The 22,117-nt window shown below is 52.3% G+C and overlaps 1 protein-coding gene and 1 pseudogene across 4 annotated transcripts in view; both read right to left on the reverse strand.

Moving 5' to 3' along the window:
* Positions 1-22,117, reverse strand: part of TMEM181 (transmembrane protein 181) — a 63,484-nt gene that overhangs the window by 29,722 nt on the left and 11,645 nt on the right. For 2 of the 4 annotated variants that reach the window (XM_025294332.3, XM_044924037.2), the window contains exon 2: positions 3,121-3,224. In XM_025294332.3, coding sequence (XP_025150117.1) covers positions 3,121-3,224 — 104 coding nt within the window. Of the gene's footprint in view, positions 1-3,120; positions 3,225-3,648; positions 4,110-15,508; positions 15,653-22,117 lie in introns of those variants that run through there. The other 2 variants (XM_044924038.2, XM_044924039.2) reach the window with 2 other exon arrangements.
* Positions 9,363-15,502, reverse strand: LOC123327633 (annotated as a pseudogene).

The raw sequence follows: 22,117 nt of genomic DNA on the forward strand, positions 1-22,117 counted from the left end.
GTCAAAACTGCTCCTCACCTCAGGGAACATTCCCAAATTTACTCTGTATACAAAGACACCATCATCCTGATACCAAAACCAGACAAAGATACTATCAAAAAAGAAAATTACAGGCCAGTATGTTTGATGAATATAGACAGAAAAATTCTCAACAAAAGATTAACAAACCAAATCCAATAGCATTAAAAAAAAGATATTCCATGAACAACTGGGATTCATCCTAGCGCCACAAGAATGGTTCAACACATGCAATGTGATATATCATATCGATAAAAGATAAAACCCACATGATCATCTCAACAGACGTGGAAAAAGCATTCGATAAAACTCAGCCTCTACTCACTCTTATCAAAGTGGGTAAAGAGGGAACCCGCCTCAACATAATAACAGCTATTTATGATAAACCCATAGTCAACACGATACTCAATGGCAAAACGCAGAAAGCCTTCTTGCTAAAATTTGGAACAAGACATGGATGCCCACACTCACCACGTCTACTCAACAGTGCACCAGAAGTCCCAGCAACAGCAACTGGACAGGAAAGTCGTGTCCGACTCTGTGCGACCCCACAGACGGCAGCCCACCAGGCTCCCCTGTCCCTGGGGTTCTCCAGGCAAGAACACTGGAGTGGGTTGCCATTTCCTTCTCCAATGCATAAAAGTGAAAAGTGAAAGTGAAGTCGCTCAGTCGTGTCCGACTCTTAGCGACCCCCATGGACTACAGCCCACCAGGCTCCTCCGTCCATGGGATTTTCCAGGCAAGAGTACTGGAGTGGGTTGCTATTGCCTTCTCCCAGGAAAAACACAAGTTATCCAAATTGGAAAGGAAGAGGTGAAGCTGTCATTATAGAGAGATGACATAATGTTACATATAGAAACCCCTAAGGGTTTCGCATAAAAACTATCAGAACTGATAAATTCAGCAAGGTATCAGGATACAAGATTAACATACAGAAATAAGTTGCATTTATTTACACTAACAATGAAATATTAGAAAGAGAGAGTTAAAAAAAAATCCCTTTTAAAATTACATCAAAAAAATAAAATACTTAGGAATAAACCTGGCCAAGGAAATAAAAGACTTTTACACTGAGAACTATAAACATTGGTAAAGGAAACTGAAGATGATTTAAAGAAATGGAAAAATATTCTATGGTTGTAGATTGGAAAAATATTGTCAAAATGGCCATACTACTCAAAGCAATCTACTGATTTAATGCTATCCCTATCAAATTACCCCTAACAATTTCCACAGAACTAGAACAAATAATCCTAAAACTTATATAGAACCATAAAAGACCTAGAACTGCCAAAGCAATCCTGAGGAAAAAGAACAAAGCTGGAGGCATAACCCTCCCAGACTTCAGACAATACTATAAAATTAGAGTAATCAAAACAGTGTGGCATTGGCACAGAAACAGAGATATGAATCAGTGGAACAGAGTAAAGAGCCCACAAATAAACCCAGACACCTGCTGTCAATGACCTCTGGCACGGGAGGCAAGCATGAACATACGATGGAGAAAGGACAGTCTCCTCAGCAAGTGGTGCTGGGCAAGCGGACAGTCGCATAGAAGTCAGTGATCCTCACATCGTACACAAAAATAAACTAAAAATGAGTTAAAATTTTAAATATAAGACATGACACCATAAAATTCCTAGAAGAGAATAGGCAAAACATTCTCTGACATAAAATCGTAGCGCTGTTTTCTTAGGTCAGTCTCCCTAGGCAATAGAAATAAAAGCAAAAATAAACAAAAGGGATCGAATCAAACTTACAAGCTTTTGCATAACAAAGGAAACTGCAAACAAAATGAAAGGACAACCTATGAGCTAGGAGAAAATATTTGCAAATTATCTGACTGACAAGGTCTTAATTTCCAAAATATACAAGGAGTTCATACAACTCAAAAAAAAAAAAACACAAAAAACAAAACAACCAATCCAAACAAAAAACAGGCAGAAGATCTAAATAGACATTTCTCCAAAGAAGACATAAAAGGTCTAAGTCGCTCAGTCGTGTCTGACTCTAGGCGATCCCATGGACTGTAGCCCGCCAGGCTCCTCTCTCTGTCCATGGAGTTCTCCAGGCAAGAATACTGGAGTGGGTAGCCGTTCCCTTCTCCAGGGGATCTTTCTGACCCAGGGATCAAACCCGGGTCTCCTGCATTGCAGGCAGATTCTTTACCATCTGAGCCACAGGAAAGCCCAAAGAAGACATACAGATGGCCGACAGGCTCAGGAAAACATGCTCAACATTGCTGATTACTAGACAAATGAAAATCAAAACTATAATGATGTCCCACTTCACACTGGTCAGAATGGCTGGCATTAAAACCTCTACAAATAATGCTGGAGAGGGTGTGGTGAAAAGGGAACCCTCCTACACTGTGGGTGGGAATGTAAATTCATACGCAGAACAGTCCAGAGGTTTCTCAAAAAACTAAAGATAGAGTTGCTATATGACCCAGTGCAATCCCACTCTTGTGCTTATATTGGGACAACACTATAATTCAAAAAGATACACGCACCTCTATTCACAATAGCCAGGCCGGGAAACAACCGAAACGCCCAGCGACAGATGAGTGGACAAAGCTGTGGTACACATCTACAACTGAATACTACTCAGCCATAAAAAGAATGGAATGATGTGCACAGCGACATGGATGGACCTAGAGGTGACCATACTGAGTGAAGTGAATCAGAAAGAGAAACAAAGACCGGATGCTATCCCTTTTATGTGGACTCCAAAATACGACACAAACTCATTTACAAAACAAACAGAGTCTCAGATATAGAGAACAGACCTGCAGTTGCCGAGGCGGGGAGGGGAGGCGTGAGAGAGTTGGATTGGAAGTTTGGGGTCAGCAGAGGCAAATTATAACATACAGGATAGACAAACAAGGTCCTACTATACGCCACATGGACTATATTCAACATCTTGTGATAAACCGTTAGGGAGAAGAACATGAAAAAGAATATATATATATATATATATATATATATATATATATATATATATATAGCTGAATCACCTTCCTGAACAGCAGAAACTCACTGAACTATATCAATTATACTTCAAAAAAAAAAAAAAAAAAAAAAAAAACCAATTGTTCCTCACCTCTGATCCCAACGAAGACGGTCAGGCCGAAGCAGACGAAGAAGACAACGAACACCAGGACGAAGTGATGCTTGGAGAGCGTGTAGAGCCGCATGGGCGCCAGCCTGCAGGGAGAAGCCGGGGTGAGGGGCGGCAGGCGAGGGCCTCCCCGACCCGGAGCCCCAGACCAGGCGACCTGGCTCACCAAACTGTCCAGATAACCTCAGTGACCACGGCCAGGCTGGGGGCCGTTCTGTGTGTTCTGGGCCCAGCAGGGCATGGGGAGAGTCTCTGCCACCCCAAGCTGCAGGGCCCCCAGGCCAACCCCTCATGGGGGGAGGATGTATCTCAAAGTCCACTTGGTGCACGCGGACCAGGTCAGAGACGCAGGAGGCTGACCCCGTCCACTCCCCCACCTCCAGCGGCCAGAGGAGGGCCCAGGCCAGGAGGCCCTAACTCCTTGCATGGGGACTATCAGCTGCCAGGGTCAAGCCTGGACCGGGGTGGGGTGGGGGGGGGTTCCAGGCACCCCCAGCATCACGTGTCTACCTCATCTTCTGCCAGCCCCCGGCTTCGGGCTTCCGGTCCAGGTTCCCTCTCAGCCTGAGACCCCTCGCTGGCCCCACCCGTCGGGGTGAAGCTCGGCCTGGCCCTCGCTGTGGGGTGTGGGTTTGAAGCCACTAGTCAAGTCGCCTGCAGGCGTCTGATTTACGCCAACAGGAAAGCCGTCCCATCCCGAGGGTCCATCCTAACACTCATTCCTCTGCGCCTCTTATTCATCCCTCCTTTCTTCTCCGGTCACAAGCAAACGGTGGTGTGAAAGGTTATCACGTCTCTTCTAGAACTCCCTACTCAGGGGCGGGCCAATCAGGACGTGGCAGGGACCTTCGACCAGCAGCCCCAGGCAGGCTGGATCGCAGGCTCCGAGGACCCTGACCCAAAGGGGAGGCTGCCCCCTACCCCAGACCCTGAAGCCCGGAGAGATCAGAGCCTCTGGGGTTTTCCGTTTTGCTTTGCTTCCCCTGTTCTTTTTATGACCCAGCGTTTCCTGGCCTGAGGAGCTGAAGAAGCAGGAAGGAGTTTCTCACGCCTTCAGAGCAGGCGGGGGACGACACAACCCCCAGGAGGAGGAGACTCAGGCTCTGAACCAGGAAAGGAGGGAAGATTATTTGCTCTTTATCAAGTTCACAGCTGTGAGCACACACACACACACCCTCTCCGTTGCAGACCCAAGGCCACAGCTGGCCAGGAACCCAGATGGGTGGCCTCCCAGAGCAAAGGGGCCCAAAGTCCTCTGACGTAGCGCTCTCCTGCGGGGCCTGCCAGGCCTGAGCGAGTGAACTTTCAGATTGGGCGGCCGGCAAAGTAATGAAGAAACAGGTGTCTTCCCGTCTGGGACTCGGGTGTGAAGGCGGAACCACAAACAACCCCGGTGGGTGTGGGAAGTGAGAGCTCGTGAATTAAGTGGCCTGATCCCAATTCAACTTTGGGATAGTAAGGATGGTAAGAGGCCTGAAAGTCTTACACTGTTAGAGCCAGACGCGAGCTCAGCAAGGAAGTCCTTGGATTTGCAGGTGGGGAAACTGGCAGACGGCAGATTCTTGCCCGAGATGCCACAGCTCTGCCCTCGGCAGTCCTGATGGTCTCCTGGGTCACACACACACACACACACACACACACACACACACACACACAGCCCACGCCTGTGAGAGGCCTCAGTGCACCCTGCAGAGGGAGGACTTGGTCACCGGTGCACGCGGCATCTCCACACTCATGCGTGCTCAGTCACTCAGTCATGTCCGACTCCTTGCGACCCCATGGACTGCAGCCCGCCAGTCTCCTCTGTCCATGGAATTCTCCAGGGAAGAATACTGGAGGGAATTGCCACGCCCTCCTCCAGGGTATTTTCCCGACCCAGGGATCAAACTCGCATCTCTTGTATCTCCTGCATTGGTAGGCGGATTCTTTACCATTAGCGCCACCTGGGAAGCCCTCCAGGCTCATAACAGTGCACAAAGCTACATGGACTGGATGCTGGGGGATGTGCAGACATGTTCAGACGTCAAGGCCAGCGCCCCAGTGAGGACCGGAGCTCTGACAAACATGCTGGACGAGGACACGCAGGGGAGCCTGGCGGAGGGTGTGCAGAAACACCCGCACTGTCTTCACCACTCTTCTGTATGCCTGAAGTTGTTTCAAAGAATTACACCAAGTCACCCATGGCGTGCACACCCCCCTCGCCCCCGCCCGCTGCCCTCAGGGACTCTGAGGGCACCAAGGGCCTTCCAATGGCTCAGAATAGATGACCTCTAAGCAGAGGACAGAATAAGAATAGTTATATTTAATGCTTGAATTTAAAAACATATCATCAATAAGACGCATTATCGGTGATTTACTATAAAAGCACAGTCCTCTGCAGGCGAGAAGGCTGGAGTTCCTGCACCACACAGACCACTCTGGGTTTGCTTCCAATTTTCTCCTTGGGGGCTCAGTAAAAACCTGCCGTTTCCCTTTCCACTTCAATCCAATTTATTAGCTATTTTCCCGGCTGGGCAATCAAGTCTCACCCAACTGGACAGAAGAAAAAGACATGGAGGAGGCAAAATAAACCCCCAGGGTGAGCGAATGGCATCGCAGAGCCAGCCCAGCTGGCCTGGGTTTGCAGGGAATGGGCTGGGCCTCGGGCCTCCTGTCTCTCTGCTCCCCACTTTCCGAGTGGCAGGACCCCACCTCATGCAGGAGGGATGTGGCGGCCCCGGTGTCCTGGGCCAGGGGATACTGCCTAGACCACAGACAGGCTGACGACATGCCCCCCTCCACCGGCCTGCTTGCCACGAGTCCCTGAACGCTTTCAAACAGCGCAGCCAGAGCTTTCAAGCTGGCACCGCTGGCCCGCACTGCTGACCCCAGTCCAGAGAACTCCAAGATGCCACCACAGACGGGAAAAACACGGGGTGAGGAGTCACGGGACTGCACAGGCCACCGCCCCCTGAAGCCACCCAGCATCTCGGGCTCTGTGCCTCCTGGCATCCTTTCCTGATCGGGCACCCAGGGGTCCCTCTGCCCAGCCCACCTCCCTGCTGAACTGCCTACACATCCCCACAGTCAAGCTAAAGCCTAAACCTGCCCATACCCGGGCACGAACCCATGAGCAGACGGCCTGCAGCCCTGTGACCAGGCCACCAGCAGGCGGGTCTCAGAGGCCAGAAAGCGGTGCAGAAAAAAAGAAAAGGGACGCAGCCTCAGACCCTCCTCCTCCACGGCCGCCCACCCTCTTCTGGAAACTCTCCAGTCCGGATTCAAGACCCCACGCTGCAGACCCGCGGGCGCCCACCATGCATCTCCTGCCTTCTCTCTAACACTCCTCCTGCCCCCGGGACGGTCCCCAACCTCCTGCCTGCCCCGGACCCCACCCAGAAACTGTGGCTCCCAAAACATCTTGGAAGTCCTACATCACTTCACGGTCAAGAGGTTTGAAACTGAACCCATGAAAAAAAACAAAACAGCATCAAGGAAACCTCGGCTTCTACTGCCCGTTTCCTGCCTCCCACCTCTCTCCACCCCAATGTCCGAGAGCCCTGGGGTCACTCGCCACCGGTCTCTCATGCACCCCGCACCGCCGGCCTGGAAGAGGTGTCGCCTCGCTTCCTCCTCATCTCTGCTCCCCGTACACCAGCCTCGCAGTCCAGGCCCTGGTCCCCTCCCATATGAGCCCCGAAACAGTCTTCCAGGTGCATCTTCCTCTGCGGGTATCACAGCACCGTTAACATGCTACCCCGGCACAGAAGGCCTCCGTGGCTCCCACAGCCAACTCGACTCGGTTTAAACTCCTTGCTATGGCTTTCGAGGGTCCCCCAAATCCTTCCCTAAATTCCTACCACCCCGTATGTATCCTACAAGAATTACTACCTCCCTGAGTCATCACAGCTGCTTTCTGAGGTAGGGACTATTAACGGTCCCATTTCACAGATGAGAACACTCAGGCTGAGGCAGGTGACTTGTCCTGGATCTCAACGCAGAAAAAGTTACGACTCTTTGCGACCCCATGGACAGTACAGCCCATGGAATTCTCCAGGCCAGAATACTGGAGTGAGTAGCCTTTCCTGTCTCCAGGGGATCTTCCCACCCCAGGGATCTAACCCAGGTCTCCTGCATTGCAGGTGGATTCTTAACCGAGCAGAGGCAGAGTTCAAACACAAGCGCCAGACTCCAGGATTTGGGGCTTAAGTTCTATAAAGCTTCCCAACGAGGTTAAGCCAGCTGCCAGACAAGCGCATTCATGTACTGCTCTCCTGATCTGAAACGCTCTCTTTTCTCCCTGTTATCCGAATCTGACCCAGTATTCACAGCTCACCTCTGTGTCCCACCTTCTCCATGAAGCTTTCTCCTGCTTCTCCATCGCTTGCGCTGGCTGCCCAGGCTATTAAACCACTACAGCACGTGTGGTCAGCACTACAGAGCTGAGAGCTTGAAAAGAAAGCATCAATTAACTGCACAGACGCCAGACAGACACACGGTACGCACTCAGAAAACATCTGTTCAACTCAACTTTTATTAGTTTTCTCCAAAGTGTTCATGCGGTTCCCTCCAGTTGGTGGTGAGAGGCTCGGGAGCAGGGAACCAGCTCCTGTTTCCCCATGAACCCTGGCTGGGTCAAGCGCAGCCACAGATGAAGTCTTCTACCTCGATAAGCAGGGCAGGAAGACTTCCTACAAAACCCTGCTGGCTCACAACCATGTCTCTCTTCTTCTCTTGAGGGGACCCATACCTCAGTCTTCCTCTCTGGGTCTGTGTATCTTTACACGCTCAGGCATCTAACATGCACACACACTCTCAAAAATCCTGGCCTCTATGGAGCCACTCCAACCTTGGAAGACCTTTCCAGTGTGATGGAAAAGACTGTCACTTGGACTCTCTGGGTCCCTTCTAAATTAAATCTCAGTTTCACAGGTGATTTACAGATATCACAGACACATTTCCTAGAGAACCTACAAACCCCTTTCTTAGAAAGCCAACACCCCAAATTGCAGCTTTAATCCAAATCAGTGAGCCTTGCCTCCCCTCCACCATGCGCATTCATCACGTTTCCCAGGGACGCTTCCAAGGAAGAGGTGTTTGTGGAGACATCCATTCCCAGGAGGAAAAAATGGCGGGACACCCGTCCTGCAGGGCTCTCCAGGGCAAGCACCCTCTTCACTTGACTGGGGCCCCTCGAGGCTGCTCCTGCCCATCCGCTCAGCTCTCACTCCCCAGGCAGGGCAGCCTGCTTCAGGGGCGAGCGCGCGCACGGTCCTGTCTCAGCCCGGCTGGACCTGGCCTGGCGTGGGAGGAGCGTCTCCACGCCGACGTCGGATGGGCGTCTCGGAGGTGCCGCGCTGAGAGCCGGACCCCTGGCCTCCCACGGAGGCCCTGCAGTCTTCCCGCCCTGCCTCTGCTGGCTTCCCCAGGACGGCGCGGCCCCTGTCATCCTGCGAACCCCCTCAGCTCCTACCGCCCCCTTCCCAGAGCTCTGGTCCCTCCATCCACTCCCGTGGAAGCCAGACCTCCAGCGACTCCCCGGTCACTCACGGTGGCAGCCAAGCACCTCAGGACTGTCACGGGGCGGGCGTGTCCGCTGGGAGGAAGGGATCCTCAGGGTGAGGCGGAAGCACTACCTTCTGTCTTTCCAGGAGCATCCTCTGCCCGCCTCCCACCCTGCTCCCCTAACGGTGAAACCAGCCCCCCCACGACAGAGGCTGAAAATGCCAGACTCTCCCCTTCCCAGCCTGCCTCTCTGCTGGCCTGGAGCCTGAGGGAAACCAGCCGGGCGCTGCCTGCCTTCAGTGCCGTGACTGAGGGGAGGCACTGCCTGTCGCCACCACATGTAAGAGGGTGGCTGCCGCCCACCGATTAGGATGCGGGAACAGAAAGATGGAGACACCCCCCACTGCCCGGGTCCCCAAAACCATCAGATTAACCCTGGACGTTCCCGCCTCAAATTCCGGAACCCCCCCTCCACCGGTGTGTCAGCCACTTTTCATGAGATTTTCTATCAGAATCAAAAGCTTCCTGCTGATACCCACACCCTAAAAACAAACCAAAACGAAAAGCAAAACTTCAAGGCAGTCATGGAGATGTGGAAACCTCCTAGTTCAAGGCACCTGGGGGCCCTTTCTGACCGTGAGACAGTCCCTGGCCGGCCCCGGTGCTGAGGCACTGCCGTCGAGGCTGACGTCCCCAAGGCCACCATCCGGCCCCTCCCCCCAGCCCCCACCCTCCTGGACCCGCCGAGGTCCTGGTTCCAGGAGGCCCCCCACAACTGGCTGCTCTGAGGAAGCAGCCATCTCCCCCTGCAGGACAGGGAGGGGGCGCACACGCCTGTCCCCGGATTTCCCCGTGGGTGACAACCGTCTGCAGCGCCCCTCTGCCCTCAGGGTGCCCTGTGCTGTGCCTCACAAACGCCAGGTGTTTCCCTGGTTTCCCCCAGGTTCTCATTATTTTCCCTGCTACGTTAATTGTCAACGTGTAACTTCTTTCTCTAACGCTTTGGTGGCTCTGACCTTTGCCCTCGGTGTCAGCGAGCTGGCCAAGGCAGTTCCCAGCAAGAGCCCGCCCCAGGGCACCCTCAGCCAGCGGACAAGCCCGGGTCCCGTCAGGGCCGCCGGGCACTCCTGAGCAGCCTACGGCCAACGCTCCTTTGCCCACTAAGCACTTCGCCTTCCCACGCAGGCCTCATAAGAGTTAATAAAACAGCATTAGAAAGAAACCTCGGGGGAGGAGAGCACTCAATGAGCCTCTTTATCGGCTGGAGCAGAAGGGCCAGGCAGTTGGACCACACCTGAGTGAGCGGAGGACACGCTTCAGGGTGTGTCTCTCAGCGAGGCGGAGAGAGGGGTGGGGGGCAGGGAGCACCACGGCTTCTGCGGTGACAAGAGCCCACCAGGGGTGACCAGCACGCAGCCGTGAGAAACAGCCCCAGAAGCGGCAGGGGCTCAGAGTCACATTTTCTCCACGTGAGAGCCAAAGCCAGCCCTGATGTATAGTCAGCCTGCAGACTTCTGTCCCAGAAGATGCCATCACGGATCCTGTCCAGCTCTGATGCATCTCCATGGCACCAAAGAATTACCTGTCTTTGCTCGGCTCATCGAGTCATGGTACAGCGGATAAATAAAGACTAAAGCCGCTTCAGGATTACAAATGCTGCTATTTGCTCACCGTATACCTAGGTTTCCCACTGTAGAATCAGAAATGTAGAATCTGGGTGGTGGAAAGGGATGCTCCATCTCTCGGGTAGCTCTCACGTTTCAGTTAAGATTTCATTTTTCTCACAATCTGTATCAAAAAGTGGTCTCATCTCCCAGGGCCCAAAGGGCTGGCCTGGTGCCTGTCAGGCTGGGTTCAAATCCTGGCTTCCCCACTTCCTAGGCAGACGCTGGGTGGGCAACCAGGCAACTTCTCGGGGTGTCAGTGTCCTCGTCCAAAAATCAGAGGTGGGCAGAATAATACCCACAGGGAGGGAGACAAAAATGAAACTCTCAGAAGAGTGTGGTAAGCCCAGAGGAGGGACTCAAGCGCGTTAGTTATGAATAGGAATGGTTGTGCTTTTGCCCTACCCTCTACTTTTTCTTAAAAAAAGAAACACAAAACAAAAAAAACTGTTTTCATCCTCCCGATGCCCCTGAAGATCCACTGTGTAATATCGCCCCTCCTCTGGATCAGAGAGCCCACCCAACTGCAGAAAACACATCAGGTGTGTTCCCTAAGCACCTACCTGGGACCCAGTCAGGTCTCCCTGTGAGGCAGGTATCATTAGCCCAATTTACAGATAGGAGAGCAGAGGCTGGGGAGAGTATATACCCGCCAAAGTCCCAGTCAGCAGGACACAGAGGTGGGATTTGAACCTACAAGGTCAGAAGTGGAAAGGAGACCCACCACTCTACGGTAGCCTCACCAAACTCCCCATTTTAAATGACCCACCATTTAATGGGGTTTGAGAAGGAGAATAAGAATTCTGAAATTTCTTTTTAAAAATTTTTATTTATTTGGCTGTGCCAGATCTTAGTTACCGCACTTGAACTCTTAGTCACAGCTTGTAGAATCTAGTTCCCTGACCGAGGCCCCCTGCAACTGGGAGAAAGAGTCCCAGTCACTGGACCACCAGGGAAGTCCCAAGAATTCTGAAATTTCAATCAACCAACTTGAATATATCACAAAAAAATTATCCTTATTTCGAAAGGCCATCGGGCAGATATTCAAGGCCCAACAATCTCAAAATGTATTCTGATGAACAATGTTCCAAGCTGCTCAAGGAGCCACGAATTCACATGTTATCCTTGCTTGCCAGGCTACACCCCCAGGGACACAGACCCAGGAGCGTGTTGGTCAGGTCATCGAATACCCTTTCCATGGCAAACAGAGCAAGGAAGCAGGCCCCGTGCCAGGCAGCCCCCAGCCCAGAGGTTAAGAACTGCAGGCTCCGGAGGCCAGAGGCCCAGGCTGGAAGGCCCTTGCCCCACCGACGGCAGGGTGATTTGGGGAGAACCACATCACCTTCTGGAGCCCCTAATTACTGAACTGTAAAATTCAGGAAACCGAGGGACCCTGCTACTGTGGGCTGCTGTGATAACGAGGTGAGTTACGACGGGGAACTTTGCAAACGCTCGGTCAGGGCCAGCTGTGACTGAAGCCGGGTGCATGAGCCCCAAGACCATGGGCCCTGGGGCCCACTCCCGGGCTTTTGTCCTCGGTGACCTGGAGAAACTTGCCTGGATTTCCCTGCGCCTCAGTGTCCTCATCTGGAAAACTGGGATAAGAGAAACTTCTTGACAGGAAGGGAGGCGATGAGGGTTACATGGAATGACAAATATGAAGTACCACACAAGCACCTGGCCCACAGTAAACGCCTGTCATCTCTCGTTAGTCCAGAGACCCTTCCGGTTCAGAAAGGAGACCATCCTAAGTAAGGGACGCAAATCTAAATAGCTCTACAGTTGAACGAACAGGACACCCACCCAGGTCTGCTGTCCCCTAGGGCCCCAGGACACTCAGAAGACCTGGGACACAGCCACCACCGCAGGGCTCCCCTGTGCCATCTGCTTGCTGCTGCAGAAGTCTGAATAACACATTTTTTTTCTACGCTTAAACGCGCCCAGGCGGAAGGAGACTTGCAAAATACACTCTTCAAAAACTGGCCATAAATGCCAATTGAGACACACACAAGAGGCAACCTGATGGAAACTGTCAGAGAAATGGCCTGCGTCAGAGCAAAGCAACAAATAAACCTGAGAAATCTCAGCCACAGGTGTTCCTGTTAGTCATTTTTAGCAATACATTGAGACACTCCCTCCCCTGTCCCCCACTTAACTCCCAGCACCTCTCGCTTCCCTAGTACTACCAGAAAAGGAATGTGTTTGCAGGAAACTTAAGCATAAAGCTTTAAGAACTGGGAACACTTTTTTTCTGACTGGTTCTGATGGCAACCTCTCCTGACCTTTTAAAAAGAATAGGCTGGGACGCACCTGAGCAGAGGGGTCAGGGCAACAGCCCCGCGTGAGTGCCCCCAGCCTGGAAGCCTGCTGCAGCTGCTCTGCTCGCTCCCAGTCTCTCTAGCCGGTCCTTGCTCCTGGCTTCTCTTCCTGCCCCGTCCCTTCTCACCTGTGGTGCCGTGGGTTCCTCGTCACATGTACCAACAGGAGCAGTCTGACCCCACCAGGCACTGGAGTCCTGTACGTGCTTTAGATTTCCAGGCTTTTTTGGAGGGTAGGATTTTTTTTTTTTTTTTTGCAAGTTGCTTTATTGACAATGCCAACTTTAAAAGTCACTAAACTAAAATTAACTGGACAATAAACTAGGTAGAAATTGCTTTACAAAAAGGGAAAGCCCAAAATGCCATTTTCCATAGGGATCCCACAGTTCAATTTTATTCAGAGCAAAGAAAAGGAACTTTTGATCATTAGAAGAAACTGGGCCGCAAGGTTGGGAACTGTACTGAAACTACACGTGCAAGGAGACAACGTCCTGCTAATACAGCTGATTGCTGCTGCATTCGTTGCCTGTTTCTCTAATATTAACAATTATAAACAAAGCAGTGCAACTGGTATTTGGAATAAGCCTTACATTGTTACGGCTTCAGATGTGAAAGTTCACTTCTCCTCACACCACTGGTTCTCTTTGCATACCTGGGCTTCCCCTTCTTCGGTAAAATCATTTTTGACATTGAATGTCTTTCGCATCTCCTCAGTTTTCCCCTTGATCATATTAGCAAGTCTTGCAGGTAACATCAAGCAAACCTTTAATGTCTAAGTAGTTTGCTGCCAATATAAGCTCAAAGAGTGTCCCTTGGTCAACTTTCAGGAATGCTTGATCCCAAACAGGTATATCATCTGTTCATTTTCCTTTGTTCTCATCATCCTCAGGAGGAGGAGGATCATCCTTGTGGTGGGCGCACCACTGAACGACCTTTTCTAATATTGCTGCATTAACATTTGCCAAGGGGACTGGATCATCATCTCCTTCATCACCCATTCCCAAATCTTCCAACGTAGTCTCGATGGTCACAGACTGTTTTGCAATTTCAATATCAACTTTGAATATCTCTCCATCAGAACTCTGCAACTTAATGGAAAGCATGGTGTCAGGTCTCAAGGAGATGGAGGGCCGGAGGCTGAAGTCGGCAGGTTGGCGGCGTCAAACAGCAAAACTGAAAGGCGGAGAGAAAGGCCAATACAGCCAGAAGGTAGGATTTTTATTTGTTGCCAAAGACGTTTTCCTCATTTTCAGGTCTGTACCGTTCTGAGCATTGGACGATGGTGGCCAGCTGACCTCTGTATAAGCAATCCTGGGCCCCCTGCTCGACAGGACAGCATCTGGTGGCCGACCCTCTGCAGGAGAGCAACTCTAAGACTCGGGCTGCCGCGCTGTGTAGGCCCAAGGAGATTCGGTACGTGAGGACCTCAACATGCTCCTTGTCACTAGGCCACAGGGTCACAATTTCACAGTGTTCTCAGAAGTGCTGTTCACATAACTGGACTTGCCTGGTGGTTCAGATGGAAAAGAATCTGCCTGCAGTGCATGAGATGTGGGTTCGATCCCTGGGCCGGGAAGATCCCCTAGAGGAAGAAATGGCAACCCAGTCCAATATTCTTGCCTGGGAAATCCCATGGACAGAGGAGCCTGACGGGCTACAGTCCAAGGGGTCGCAGAGAGTTGGACAGGACTGAGCAACTAACACTTTCACTTATCACTTCACAAATGAATGTTGCCCCCAGAGTTGGGCAGAGGCAGTACTGCTATCCTACCTCCCTCTGGGGTTTAATTAAAAGGGAGACCTTTCAAACACCCGCCTGGGACTGATACTTTATGCAAGTCAGGTTTCCCATGTTGAGCTAAAGTGATCAGGTCAGAAACTTCTACACAAGGAGGAGGAAAAACCTATCCTTGCAACACATGTGTTTGCATTCAGGCAACACGCCCAGATCCTGCGTCTCTATGTCCACAGAGAAATGAGCAGAAGTGCGCTGCAAACCTTTCAGCCTCTAAAACCTCAGACACAGAGACGCTCTCACAGTCCCCTCTCATGGCAGCCTTTGATTGTGGGGACCTGCCCTCCTCACCTCCCATCACAGACGCCGCTCCCCACCACAGAGACACAGGGACCCCCTTCTCGCCACCGTTTGCGACTCAAATACTAAAACTTCTTTCAAATTCTCTCTCCTTCTTTTCCAGATGTCCCCTGAGGAACACCCAGGTGACTCTGTGGCGTCAACTGCAAGCTTCAGGGACGGCGTCTGTGAGGCCATGAACAGGTTTTCTTACTCATTAAAACCCCTTCACTTCACAGAAGTAATAAGCCTGAAGTCAGCAGACTGTAAAACTTGTAAGCCTCCTGTCCCCCACATCTAAAGAGGCTTGCGGCGGTCTCCCAACGTGGCAGCATCATCAAAGAGCCCACGGAGCGCCCCGCCCTCTACCTGGCGCTTGGACAGAAAGCAGGCATGAACAGGGCCTCGGCCCGGGGCAGGGGGTCACCGCCTTTGCAGCGGTGACCGGGCAGGGGCACCAGTTGGGGGGCAGAGGCACTTCTCAGCCATCTCCATAGCGCTGCGCTGGGGAAAGACGGGGTCACCCGGCTCCCTGGGGCGAGCAGGGCCTTCCTGCGCTGCGCTCGGGCCGAGTCCCGCCCTGGAACCCTGACCCCATCTCCGACGCCAACTCCAGCCGGGCCGGCGGGCCCGTGGAGCGGCCCCTGCGCCGAGTGCCCGGCATGAAGCGCGGGCGTCACGCCCTCCCCGGGCCCCCGGGCTCCACGTGGGCGGGGGTCCCGCGGCCGGCCTCCCGGAGCCGGACGGAGGAGCCCCAACTCCGGGCCCGGGGGGACCCAGGGACTCCCCGCCCCGCACGCCCCGCCCCCCTCGCCCGGGCCGGCACTCACGGTTCCATCGCGGCGGCGCGGCCCTCGGCTCCGGGCGGGCTCGGGGCGCTCACTGCGGCCGCGGCAGCCGGAGCAGGAGGGACAGCGGCCCGGGGAGCGCCGGCTCCCGGAGACTCGCCGGAGCGCGACGCGCGGCCTGGTCACGTGCGCGGAAGCGGCTCGCCGCGGGGAGGGCCGCGCCGGGGAGGGGGAGGGGTGCAGGGCTGGGGAAGGGACAGGGGCCCGGGTGAGAGGGGCCGGGCCCGGGAAGGGGGCGCGGGCCGGTGGACGGGTGGGCAGCCCTTGCAGGCCTAGCTTACGGGCCTCTGGAGAGGGCCCCTGTGGCGCGACCACCTCCCCTGAGCCCCTCGAGCGCCGAGACCGGCCCCTGGGTAGGAGGGGTGGAGGGGGGTGTCAGACACGGGTTCACAATAGAATGAATGAAGGACTTGACTCTCACTCCTTGCGCCCAGCGGAGGGGACAGCACATTAGTTCAGCCACCTTTTCCTTCCAGAGCGTCTTCATCTCAGCGTGAGAATGGCCGTGGGAGTCCAGGAATGCCCTCGGTTGTCTGAAAGGTATCTGCATAGACACCCATGCCTGTGTGGTAAGTCGCTTCTGTCGTGTCTGACTCTGTGCGACCCCAGGGACTGTAGCCCACCAGGCTCCTCTGTCCATGGGGAGTCTCCAGGCAGGAATTCTGGAGTGGGTTGCCATGCCCTCCCGCATAGGTGTCTGCATTTTTCTGGCGAGGGGGTCTGTAACCTTCCATTTTCACAAAGAGGTTTGTGACCCCGAAGACGTTAAAAACTGGGGCAAACCTCTGACACACCCAAGTGATGAGGACAGGGGAGCTTTTCTGGTAGCTTCTCCCACAAACCTTTTCTGAACTACGACTACCAGAGCGTGCAGGTTTTCTGTCCCAGGACAAGCGCTCTCAGGAGCGATGTGTGTGGCTCCCACCTCCCACAGAGCTGACAGCCTGACCCTGCAGGTCACCGTTCTGCTAAGGCGCCCGGACAGGAGCAAGTGTTCAGAAACATCGCAGTCTGAGTTGTTTCTACAGTGTGGAGATATGAGCTGACCAAAAGCACTTTCAAGATTTAGCATCTTGCCTCACGGTTCTAAAGTTCTGAAATCAAGAACAGATGAAGGTATTTCCAGACCCTCTTTGGAGCACTGGTTGAAATGTCCCCTGAAGGTCCTGAAATGTTGCTGGGGGCCTATTTAAACGAGGGAAAATGAAAGACTCCAGCCGCCTTCCTTGTGCGTTTCTCATTTGCTCACTAAGCTGTCGACTAGCTTTAAGATGCCAACATGAACACCCAGCCCCCGCCCTCATCAAACTTAGAGGCAGAGGTATTAACAGTTACCAAAGCAAAGTGTGAGGAGCACCTACAGTCAGCGGGGGTGGGGGTCGTGTGGAAGAGAATGCATGGTGTCCGGCCTCATGGGATGACGGTTAGAAAGCTGGGGTGGGGTCGGGGTTACCAGGCAAAGCAACAGCCTGAGTAATTAGGACAAGAAATTCCATTCACACTCTGGATCTGAAACTTCGATTCCTAAAGGAATAACAAAAGACTATCTCCCGAATTCTTTTCATACACTCTCAGAGGGACAGGGTTCTTCCTGACGAGACCAGGAAATGTGAAGGCCGGCGTAGCTGCAGGCACTGGCGGGGTAGCAGTGTCTAAAGGGGGCAGCTGCCATTCAACGCTTTGAAGAGTTTGACTTCAAATGAGAGTTTTCAGGTGACAGCCTTCAGATCCCAAAACGTTGCAAACTTGTTCAAAAAAATATTTTAATCTCTGAGGATGAAACCAAACACGTTGGTGGCTGCATTTGCCCAGAGACAGCAGGCTTTGAGCTCTCAGTTGCAGCCAGGCTTATCAGGTATAGAAGTGCCTGCTTGGAGGACTGGGCCAGCAACCTCACCTCCCCGAGACATCCCCACAGACCCCCTGCTCTCTTCCGATGACTCCAGGTCTTAAAAGAGTTGACATCTTTGAGGCCCACACTACCTCCTGGTAACTTCTCCAGGAAGTGGTCCTCCCTTGAGCTGTGGCCCTGCGTCACTTCCATCCCTCTTATCCTCACTCATCTGTTCTTCCAACCTTAACTGAGTGCTCAGTGGGGGCCGGGCATGCTTCTCAGCTCTGGAAACACAAGGCAGAATCCATGGGCAAGTCGCTGTCCTCCTGGGACTAACCTTCTAGTGGGACACAGTTAGCTGAACTGTGATGGGAGAGGAAATGGAAGGGTGCCATGATGGTGTCTGTGACCAAGGGAGCCGTGTGCCGGGGTTTGGAGGAAGCTGGTCTGATGCTCAGCCATCCCTCACATCCCTCCACATCCTCCTCCAGGTCCCCCTCCTCCGAGCGTGCTGCTGTTGGGCACCTCCCTCGTTAAGCTCAGAATGAACACGCTGCAGCTGAGTCTGTGTCAGCCTGAGAGTAAGCACGTGGGCAGCTTCCACCCCTTGGGTCCATTACTCCATTCTCAGGTTGCCCCCTCCGCTCTCTGCTCAGGTTCATGCTCTCCAATGAGAATAACCAGCAATTGCTGAGCACCTGCAAAGCCTAAGGCCTGTAAATTCTCTTAACAGCTTGATGAGTTACCAGTGGTCATCGTCCTCATTTATAGACAGGAAACAGGCCTGAAGAGGTGAAGTGCTTTTTCTCAGGAACTGTTGGAAAGAACCCAGGAAGACCTGACCCCAGCGTGGGACCTCCAGTGTTGGTGTCTCGTGCATTATTGAATGTGACAGGGATGCAGCGTGACCAGCTGAGGCCGGACACAAATGGGCCACCAGCTAGAGTCTCTCTAACCACAGAGACACTCTGATGCAAATGAGCCCCCAGCTGGAGTCTCTCTAACCACAGAGACAGCCCACATTTGTCAACCTTGTTCTTATTTTAAAACCTTCTAAAATCCAGCTGTAGTATATCCACAGTATTCCCCAGTAATCCTATTTAATTTGGAAATTTGACCCATGGGAAAATGAGTATGTATGTATTTGAAACCCTGCTCTGCTCTGCTAGGTTGCTTCAGTGGTGTCTGAATCTTTGCGACCCTACAGACCGTAGCCTGCCAGGCTTCTCTGTCTGTGGGATTCTCCAGGGAAGGATACTGGAGTAGGTTGTCATTCTCACCTCCAGGGAATCTTCTGGACCCAGAGATCGAGCCTGTTTCTCTTAGGTTCTCCACCACTAGCGCCACCTGGGAAGCTCATCTGACACCCTGCCTTGCTGATCTGGGTCAAGAATATCCTCTGGAGAAGGGAATGGCAGTCCACTCCAGTATTCTTGCCTGGAGAATCCCATGGACGGAGGAGCCTGGCAGGCTGCAGTCCATGGAATCGCAAAGAGTCGGACACGACTGAGCGACTAACACTCCTACTAACACTACCTGCTTCAAAAAGGATCTCGATGTCACGAATAAGATTGGTCTGATAACACTTATTCTTAAAAAACCCTACTCAGACCTGATGTTCATTTCCTAAGGGTCCATGAACCATTTCTTTTAAATAATCTCCTTCTAGAATAGGACCAGAGTCAAGCCCACCAGCCTGCAGCATGCTGACTCCCACTCACGGCTGTTTTTCAGAGTTCAAAGCAACAACTCAAGAGGACCATCTGCAGAAGCTGTGCTACCCCAGGAAATCAGCTATCTGCTCCAAGGGACGCAACTCATTTCCCAGCTTAGCAAGGGACGTTTGTCTAGCATTTTGTAGATACTCCATTGTGGTTTCCTGGACTCCTTGGTTAACAATAACCAGTGACAGCTAACACCGAGTATTCATGCTCTAAGTGGGCCCCCAGTTCAGGAAAAGAAACGGCTTAGTCCAATTCCTCATAACCTACTGTCTTAGCTCAGGCTGCCTCAACAAAATGCAGAGTGACTGGCTTACGCAGTAGAAGTCTATTTCCTCACACTGCATGCGTGTGTGTTCAGTCGCTTTAGTCGTGGGCGACTCTTTGGGACCCCATGGACTGTAGCCCCCCGCCAGACTCCCCTGTCCATGGGACTCTCTAGGCAAGAATACTGGAGTGGGTTGCCATGCCCTTCTCCAAGGTTTCCTCACCTTCTAGAGGCTAAAAGTCCCAGATCCAGGTTCTGGCCAATTTAGTTTCTGATGAGGGCTCTTCCTGGCTTGCAGACAGCCACCCTCCTGCTGTGTCCTCACACGACCCTTCCCTGGTGCAGGGTCTCTCCTGTCCCTTCTCACAGGACACAGTCCTGTCAGACCAGGGCCCACCCTCGTGACTTCTGTTGTCGCTCAGTTGTGTCCGACTCTCTGTGACCTCGTGGACTGTAGCCCACTAGGCTCCTCTGTCCATGGGATTCTCCAGGCAGGAATAATGGAATGGGTTGCCATTTCCTTCCCCAGGGGATCTTCCTGACCCAGGGATCGAACCTGCATCTCCTGCATTGCAGGCGGCTGCTTTACCACTGAGGCTCACTTAACTTTTAATTACATCCTTACTCCTAATACAGCCATGCTGGGGATTAAGACTTCAACCTAGAAACTTGGAGGGGGTACAGATATTTGTTCCCTAACCCTCCTGAAGCCGTGAAATTAAAAGACTCTTGTTCCTTGGAAGAAAAACTATGACCAACCTAGACACCATATTAAAAAGCAGAGACATTACTTTACCAACACAGGTCCATCTAGTTAAAGCTATGGTTTTTCCAGTAGTCATGTATGGATGTGAGAGTTGGACCATAAAGAAAGCTGAGCACCGAAGAATTGATGCTTTTGAACTGTGGTGTTGGAGAAGACTCTTGAGAGTCCCTTGGACTGCAAGGAGATCCAACCAGTCCATCCTAAAGGAAATAAGTCCTGAATATTCCTTGGAAGGACTGATGCTGAAGCTGAAACTCCAATACTGTGGGCACCTGATGCAAAGAACTGACTCATTGGAAAAGACCCTGATGCTGGGAAAGACTGAAGGCAGGAGGAGAAGGGGATGACAGAGGATAAGATGGTTGGATGGCATCACTGACTCAATGGACATGAGTTTGAGTAAACTCCGGGAGTTGGTGATAGACAGGTAAGCCTGGCGTGCTGCAGCTCATGGGGTCACAAAGAGTCGGACATGACTGAGCAACTGAACTGAACCCTCCTAACTGGCAGATTTCTTGAAAATTTTTTCTGACTTAGATAGTACAGAGAATATGGAAGAATTAATTCCATGCCAGCAACTTGGTGATTGCCTACTCTTTGTTCCAAAGCAGAAAAATCTCAGCCTTAACTCTTCCTTAAGCATAATGACAGTTGATGTTTAGCAACATCTCTTGGCCTGTGGCCTGACAGCTCCTGGACAGCCCTGTGCTACTGACTTATCTTCCCTGCAGCAAGCAGAGGTACTTGCACGAGCCGCTCAGTTCTCTCCCCTGCTGCCTTCCCAGGACTGCCCCGCCCCATCATTTGTAGGCGGGAGCAGACTTCCCAGCCTACTTGTTGCATCACGTGTGGGTGCTTCCTTCTCAATGTCTTCTCTACTCCTAAGAACTGACCATTAGAAGCAAGGGTCTAACTCTTTGGTTCAAATGCTTTCTCTTGCTTATCAAGTTTAGTAATGCCAGGAGCGAGCTTCCCAGGTGGCTCAGTGGTTTAAAAAAAAAAAATCTGCCTGCCAATGCAGAAGACCTGGGTTTGATCCCTGGTCTGGGAATATCCCCTGGAGAAGGAAATGGCAACCCACTCCAGTATTCTTGCCAGGAAGTCCCATGGAGAGAGGAGCCTGGTGGGCTCCTAAGAGTCCGTGGGGTCACAAAAGAGTCAGACAAAGCAACTACACAACAATAACACCAGGAGCACGGAAGTTCTGCCTGGCACTAATTGACAATATGAGGCTATTGTTTTTGTTGTCTTATTATAATTGTACTTGTTCCCAGGTTTCATTGCTGTATGACAAACTACCCTAACCTGAAGTAACTCTGTTGGTTTCCTATTGTCACAGAACAAATTACCCCAGGGCTTTGTGGCTTGAAACAGCATCTATTATGTCTCAGTCTCTGGGGGTGGGGAATTCCAGGTGCAGCTTAGCTGGGTCCTCAGGCTCAGGCTCCCTCACAGGCTGCAGTCAAGGTGTCAGCCATGGCGGAAGCCTTCTCAAGGCTCAACTGGGGAAGGATCTGCCTCCAGGCTCACAATGTGATTGTTGGCAAGACCTGGAGGTCACGCTGAGTTCCTTGTCACCTGGGGCTCCCCATAGGACAGCTTATGACATGGTAGCTTTGTTTCCTCCGAGTGAGCAAGTGAGGAGAATCAGAGTGAGAGCGCAACGGAAGTCAGTCTTCTGTCACCTAATCTCACAAGCACGATCCCACCACCTTTGCTCTGATCCTTCCGTTATCAGCATATCACAGGTCCACCCTGCACTCACAGGGTGGGGAGCCTGCCAGGGTGTAGGGGGCTGTGGGAGCCATCGCAGGCGGCGCCTCCTACGGTAACTTGAGACAGCAGTTGGTTCTCTCTCGTGGTTCTCTGTTGACTGAGCTCAGCTGGGTGGTGCTTGCTGGGGGTCTCCCTTGACAATGCACTCAGATGACATCTGGGGCTGCAGTCACATGATGGCTCGTCTCTGCTCTGCTGGAGGCATGTCTGGTGCCTGAGCTAGGCT

The sequence above is a fragment of the Bubalus bubalis genome, chromosome 10 (genome assembly GCF_019923935.1).
Source record: "Bubalus bubalis isolate 160015118507 breed Murrah chromosome 10, NDDB_SH_1, whole genome shotgun sequence".
NCBI lineage: Eukaryota > Metazoa > Chordata > Mammalia > Artiodactyla > Bovidae > Bubalus > Bubalus bubalis.